At 58.2% G+C, this 7,121-nt stretch overlaps 1 protein-coding gene across 4 annotated transcripts in view; it reads right to left on the reverse strand.

The window, feature by feature from the left end:
* Positions 1-4,425, reverse strand: part of PRIMA1 (proline rich membrane anchor 1) — a 60,434-nt gene extending 56,009 nt beyond the window's left edge. For 3 of the 4 annotated variants that reach the window (XR_006818752.1, XM_046009049.1, XM_046009051.1), the window contains exons 1-2: positions 3,941-4,083; positions 3,105-3,230 (exon numbers count right to left, since the gene is read on the reverse strand). Coding sequence is in view for 3 of the 4 variants with exons in the window: in XM_046009049.1 (XP_045865005.1) it covers positions 3,105-3,197 (93 nt within the window). In the remaining variant the exon portion in view is untranslated. The other variant, XM_046009052.1, reaches the window with a different exon arrangement.
* Positions 4,426-7,121: the final 2,696 nt, after the last annotated feature.

The following is a 7,121-nucleotide window of genomic DNA, read 5'->3' on the forward strand; positions in this document are numbered from 1 at the left end:
CTATGTTCCTCCAATGCCCCATTCTCCCCTCTGGCCTCAGGGCTACTCCCTCTGCCTGGGCACTTTGTCCGTGCCCACATCCTGCTCCTATCTTGTCCTCGTTCACGCTTCAGCCGCAGCACTGCCTCTGCGAGCCTCCTCGGGTTCTTCCACCAGGTCTGGTCCCTAAGCCGTCTGCTCCTGCTGAGTTCTCTTGCCTCTGATTACTTAATTTTCTCTCCAGCGCCAGACTGTCAGTGCCGAGAGGCCAGGGACCGCTCCCTCCTTGCACTTCACAAAAGCCCTAGCAAACAGTAGGTGCCCAATAAATGCTGCTGATGAGATAAGCCAAGGTGTAGTGACCGATCACAGGAGGAGCTCGGCGCTGCTGGTGGGTCCCCTTCAGCGCACAGAGACTGCTGGCCCGGATCAGAGCCTGTCTCCCTAGAGGACGCCCACAAAGATGATGGCTTCTGGCATCTTTTATGGAGACAGGCCAGCATCACACTAACTTGATGAGACACACTCCTGTCACACCTAATAAATTTGCCAGCCTGTCATCCTCTTGGCTTGCAAAAAAGGAATCATCTGGAAGTGAACTTAGAAGAACCCTGAATCACAAAAGCCTACGATCTCAACTCTAGACATATTAAAGAACGGGGGAAGGCTAGGGAATGCCCCCACCAACCTTGTGGCAATTTAAATGTCATCCAACTTTAATGGTTATGTTTCTTACCCTCTGGGCGGCAGTCAGAGGCTTCAGGCTGATTTTAAGGTGGGAACCTGGTGGAACCTAAGGTGGGAACCACAGGTCTCCTCCTTCACCAATTAGCCTATTAATTACAGCTCTTTGATATGCTGGTCAACTGTTTACAACTTTGGGGGATTCTTCTAGCAAAATGCTTATGAAAGCACAGACAGCTCCGAGCTCTTTCTCTATATTCAAGAAACTCCTATGATGTGGCAGATTTCAGTCTCTCCGCTTAGAGGGAACTACATGGCCCTCGTGCACTTATATCTTTCTCTTCTCCCCTCTGTTCTTCCGGACTCAGCTCTTTCCCTTAGAAATCAGAGCCATCCATTCCAAAGCCCCTCTTCCCTTGGCTTCTCAGGCCCTTTTCATTTGTAGATTAATTTTTCCAGAGCCTCCTGCCAACAGTTTGCCCATTTTACTTGTCTGGAGGACTCCTTTTCTAATTGATTTTCACGAAAATTGATTTATATTGAGTAACAGCATCTGAAACACACACGCACGCGCGTGCGCGCGCGCGCGCACACACACACACACACACACACAGAGGCGTGCGTGCGCGCTTGGGTGAGCACTGCCTGGCTGAAGGACATTGCTAAAAAACTGAGCTGTGGTCACAAAATTATTTCTTTTGGTGGTGACGGTGGGGAGGTGGCGGGTCTGCTGTTGGAATCCTGCTAGTTCACGCCACAGAATGCCAGCCTCGGAGACAGACAAAATCGCGTGGCTTTCTAGGAGTGTTAGGGAAAACCATCAACAGACGAATAGAAAAATGCAGTGAATTTCACATCCGAGGTTCAACTAAAAGTTGCACAACGGAAGCTGGTCCCGAGCCACCCAAGTGTTTAGAAGTGACAAAATCCTGAATCCTGAGGAGGCACAGCTGAGTTTAATAACTGCCGTTTCACACATTAGACAAAGCTGTCGATTCCGGAAGGAAAACAATCGTGAGGGAGACAGAGGCAAGCTGGAGAAGCCAGGGCAGGAGATGAGCCTGGGGCTGCGGCTAGGGCTGGGGGGTGGGGAGGGGAGATCCCAGCCCATCCACCTGCTCAAGCAGCACGCTCCTTCCATAGTCTGAGAGCCTCTGGTGCTCCCTGATGGTCACCAAGCCCACCATCCGAGCTCGACGGACAGCTGGCTCCCAGCGGGGCCCCATGGCATGGGGCAGCTTAAGGCCCGCGGCAGACCAGCAAGGGGTCTCACCCCATCCCCTCTTCTTTGGTTGATCGTCCCCCACTTGGGGCAACCATCCGAAAGATCCCAAACGCCCCCAAAGGCCACCAGAACCACATACAGCCGCAAAACCTCCAGAGTTGGGGATTTCAATGCTCAAAACAGCAAAAATGTCCTCTAGCATCTGTGGATCCGCTGAAAATTCAAAAATGTCCACCAGACTCTGTCGTGATCAAGAGAGTGGCTGGCCATCCAGAGGGAAGAGCGGCATGACCGCTACTACTATGGCTACTGTAAGTCACAGCCACCACTGGGCGGTCCAGGCGCTACACTAAATGACCTTTACTGGCGTGGTTCATCAAGTACTTAACAATAGCTCCGTAAGGAACAAGAAAGCAAGGCTCAGAGAGGCACTGCCTGAGGTCCTGAACCAGTGAGGAGCAGAGCTGGGGCTCAAAATGCAGAGCTGACCCGAGTTCACCTCGCCACTCCACTGTACCACTGACCGTGGACATTCTGGAAGGTACCAGGGGCCATGCTTCTCCCTGAGCCTAACAGAAGTCACTGCAGCTGGTGGCTACCTGGCCTGTGCCCTGGGGTCTCAGGGGCCCACGGTGAGGGCTCCAGGCCAGGCAATCCTCACAGATGGCTAGTTCCTTCCCACATCTCCACGGGGGCCACCACCCACACCCCCAACTCCGTGGCCTACAGGAAACACAGTGCCAGCTGCGGTAAGCCCAGTTTAAGAAGGCTTACCTTCTTAAGTGAGGTAGAAGTTTACTAGTGATTCTGGTGGGAAATAAAGAATGTCTAATTCTTAGGATCATTTTAAGTTTGTAGAAGCTCTAAGGTTTCTTTCCCCACATTTTTGCAACAGAATGTTACCATCAGGAAGGCACTCCCCGGCCCTTTCTGCGCCACGGCCCTGTCCTGCAGGTCTTAGCAGGCCAGGATTGAGGCCTACTGGGGAGCTCCCCCACCCCAACCCTCCTATCTTTCCAGGGCCAGAGAATGGGCGATAGAGAGAGTGGGAGAGCAGGCACCTTTTCTTTTCCTAAACTCTCCCGCGGAGCAACCAGAGGGGGGGCTGCAGGAAGCCAGGGTCGTGGGAGTGAAGTACCACACCCCCTCCCCCAGTCCTGCCCGGGAGGAAGTCGTCCAGCCCGGCATCCCACACCGTCAGGCCACCGCCGCTCACCTGCACGAAGCCCCAGAGCGGGTGGAGCGCGCAGTGCAGCAGCAGTGAGGACCAGCAGCAGCCCCGGCGCAGCACCAAGTCCCGGAGGAGCATCTCGGCCGCGGCACCAGGGCTCTCGGGGGCGAACTGTCGGGGGAGCAAAAGCCGGGGTCAGGCGGGCACCGCGCGGGCACCAACGCCTGCGCGCACCCGCACACGTAGCGGTTCGGGTTGGGCGGGCATGCCTCGCACCCTGGGGCACCCTCATAAAGCAAGTCCGCCCCTTCCCTCCAGCTTGCACATTCGCTGACCCTTCGTGCACACTCACAGAAGCCGGCATCCGGAACCCCGAACCCTGGCGCACACTCCCCGAACCTTATGTGTATCCCTTGGCCCCGGGCACACCCCCAGAATCTTGCGTGCACACTTTGGCTCCGTGCACACCTCCAGAAAAAGCCAAGCACACTTAACGGAGCCCAGTGCATCTCCCCAGAAACCTCCCCAGCCGTGCACAACTCACTCCCACTATGAGCACATTTCAAACCCGGCGGGCCCCTCTCACCCTGCCTACACACCCACGGAAACGGCCGTGCACACCCACCGACCCCTGCCTGCTCAGTCGCTGAGCCCGCATGCACAGCACCAGGAAATCACAAGCTGCGTGCACCCTCCCTGCCCCGCCGGCCCTCACTGCGCACACTGCAACATGGGCACCTCCGTGCGCACCCCATTTGCCCTCACGCGCTCTCCCGAGCCCGGGCCTCCCGCTTCAGGGCGTGAGTCTCCCCCACCCCACCCCACCCCACCCCACCCCCGATCTCCCTCTCTGCCCGCACCCCTCCAGTGCCTCACGCCACCTTGCCTGGCGGCGGCCCCCGCCGATCCTCGGCGCGGGGAAGGGAGGTCCGCGCTCCCCCCGCGGCAGACTGGTCCCAAGCCGCCGGACGGCCCCCATTTAAAGCCAGCCGCCTCCCCGGTCCCCCGCCCTCTAGGCGGGGCCTCGGTCCTCACCCTGGCGACTGCGCGGGTGCCCGGGGGCTTCACATGCCGGGGAGGAGCGCCGGGCACTGGAGCAAAAGTTTGCGCGCGGCTGGGGCCGAGCGGGCTGCCGAGCGGGGGCCGGGCGCGGGGCGCCCGCACGGGGCGCAGGGAGCGGCGGCTCCGGGCTGCTCCCGGCCGCGCGCGGGCCGGGAGGGGCGGCACCCCGCGCGGGGGCCGGAGGCGGAGGGAGAGGGCGGGGAAAGTCGCCTCCGAGCCGCCTGGAGCCGCCGGCCCAAGCCTCCCCGGATCCCCGCCCTTCCCGGTGGCGCCGCGCGGCTGCCCGGGGCGCGGGGGTGCCCGAGCTCTCCCCGCCCGTCACGCCGGCCCGCGAGAGGCGCTGCGCGGGAGCGCCCGCTCGGGCAGCAGGGCTGCGGGCGGAGGCGAAATAAATAATGCACGAAAAAGGAAAACAGACGTGAGCCTCGCCAGAGCCTCGCCCGCCTCCCGCCCCGGGCTGCGCTCCCGCCCGCGCTCCCCGCCGCCGCCGCCAGCGCCGCTGCAGTGATTCCTCGTCTCCATCTAGCGAGGCTATTGTGTATTGGGCGCTTAATAATTTATTTATTCACCCGCGAGGAAGAAGACTCCCAGCTCCGGGGGGTCTTGCTCCACGCTTGCCCTCCCCGCTCCAAGTTTCTCCGCGGCGACGGGAAGGGGGCAAGGACCGACTCGTGGAGACCCCCTTCTGCGCTCGGTCCCTGCGGACTGTCTCCACTCCCCCGCCCCATTCGGAACGGCAGACTCGCGTGGGTGTCGGGGCTCCAAGGTGCAAGCCGCCTCACCCGGGGCCAAGGGCCCTGTCCTCCCTTCCGTGGTCTCAGCCCGGGGGGGGGGGGGGGGACCTCCCCAGCCACACGCTGCTTCTTGGAGGGAGCTGCCTAGGGCCCCGGGGAGGACCAAAACACCTCAACCATGTCCAACTCCTCTGCTGGAGGCAAGATTATCAACAAGTCGGTCCGAAGGAGCCTGCCGCGCTTCTCCCAAACCCGCGGCCCCTGGCCTCCTAGACCGCCCCCCGCAGGGACGCGCAACCGCTGGGCGCCTGGGGTGTCAGCGCTTGGGAAGCACTTTGACAGATGGAGTGGCCTTCCAGAATGCCCCGGAGGCATGGACAGTCCTATTTTTAGGTTGAGTGAGGGAGGGAACCAGGGACTGGGGACTAAGAGCAGAGTCAGACACCATAGTTTATGCCCGGAAGAAACATTTATTTAGTTCTGTTCTCAGTGTCTGTGGGCACCCTGAGCGACATAAACAAGCTAATATCAACAGCTCTGCAGCCAGGTTTCTGACCAGTTTCCCAGGGACCACTCCGTGCAGAGTGCTGACCCAGACGGCTCTCTGTGTAAATTCCGTGAGCCACTTCTGAGCCGGGGAGACAGGGGGACAACTGTGAATGGGGGACTCCGTGCCTTTGAACAAAACCTGGGGGAACAGTCAGGGAGACAGATCACCAAATCAGCCTCGCTGCCCTCCAGGACTGTGGTGTGAGAAAGGGGCCTGCACTGAAGCAAGGGGCAGGCCAGAAGACAAGGGAGGGGGCAGCCAAGGCTTCCAGGGTTCAATGACCTGTGGGGACTGAGGGAGTATTTCAAGTGTTGAGGACCCCTTGGGCAAAGATGTGGAGATACTTATTCATTCATTCATTCATCCCATACATGGTGTCTGTGAGCACCTACGAAGGGCCTGACAGAGCGTCTGAGGCCGGGATACAGCAGGGAGCCATCACGGAGGGACCCTCCTAGAGGGAGGAGGTGTGGGAAGAAAACGCTGGAGAGGGGGCTTCCCGGGTGACTTTCTCTCAGGAGAAAGAGTCTGAAGCAAGAGAATGAGTCACAAAACAGAGCCACTATTTGTCAGCTGAGGTCAAAAGAACACTGATTATCTTAATGCCTTTCTACTTAAGCCCATCAGGGGATTTTGTTCAATTCACGATCTCAATCTTTAGATGTGACAACAACCTGACATGTTTATATATGGAACTCTTTACCACTTAAAAAATGTCCTTGGGGCGCCTGGGTGGCACAGTCAGTGAAGCAACCAACTCTTGATTTGGGTTCAGGTTACGGTCTCAGGGTCGTGAGAGCGAAGCGGGAGTGCGGGGAATCTACCTGAGATTCCTGTCTTCTGCCCCTCCCCCCCTCAAAAAAATAAGAATAAGTCTTTTTTTTTTAAGATTTTTTATTTATTGGTTTGACAGATAGGGATCACAAGTAGGCAGAGAGGCAGGCAGAGAGAGAGGAGGAAGCAGACTCCCCGCCAAGCAGAGAGCCCGATGCGGGGCTCGATCCCAGGACCCTGGGATCATGACCAGAGCCGAAGGCAGAGGCTTTAACCCACTGAGCCCCCCAGGCACCCAAGAATAAGTCTTTTTTAAAAAATGTTCTTTATGTCATATTTTAATGCCCTTCTCACAACTCTTTGAGGTAAAGGTAATTGCTGCATTTGACAGTTTCAGAGACGTGAGGAGCTCGCCCGGGAGGACACCAGGGCTCCCCTGGGATTCAGGAGTCCCGAGCCCTCACAAACTTCTATGAGAGGGCCCGGGCAAGTTTTACGTGTTGAAAAGCCTGTATCGTACATTCTGGTCTTCAGTGCTCCTGGACTGGACCCAATCTGTGTACCTCTGGGGTATCACTGGGCCCCATAGCCTCCTGCTTCTCCTAACACGGTAGAATATCACAGCCTTTTGGGCAAGACCGGGTTCTGTCATGGACCCCCTCAAGCTCCAGCAGGACCACAGTTGGGGGTGGGTGGTCCGGCTCCTCTCACCCTTTCTAGACTCAGAGGCAACCCACGGCACAGTACCTGGCATGTGCCTACAGGGGCCCAGGTAACTCTCCTCAGAAATGCAGGGGAGTTGAACCTCAGGGAAAATTTTGACCAATGAAAGACAAGAGGACAGACCCGGTCTCTGGATCGCAGTGGCCTCCTTTGGCCTGTGAGGGGCTGGCTGGGAGGCATGACTAGCAGTGTTTTCTTCTGAAGACCCGGTCTGCTCAA

Source organism: Meles meles, chromosome 6 (genome assembly GCF_922984935.1).
Source record: "Meles meles chromosome 6, mMelMel3.1 paternal haplotype, whole genome shotgun sequence".
Taxonomy (NCBI): Eukaryota; Metazoa; Chordata; class Mammalia; order Carnivora; family Mustelidae; genus Meles; species Meles meles.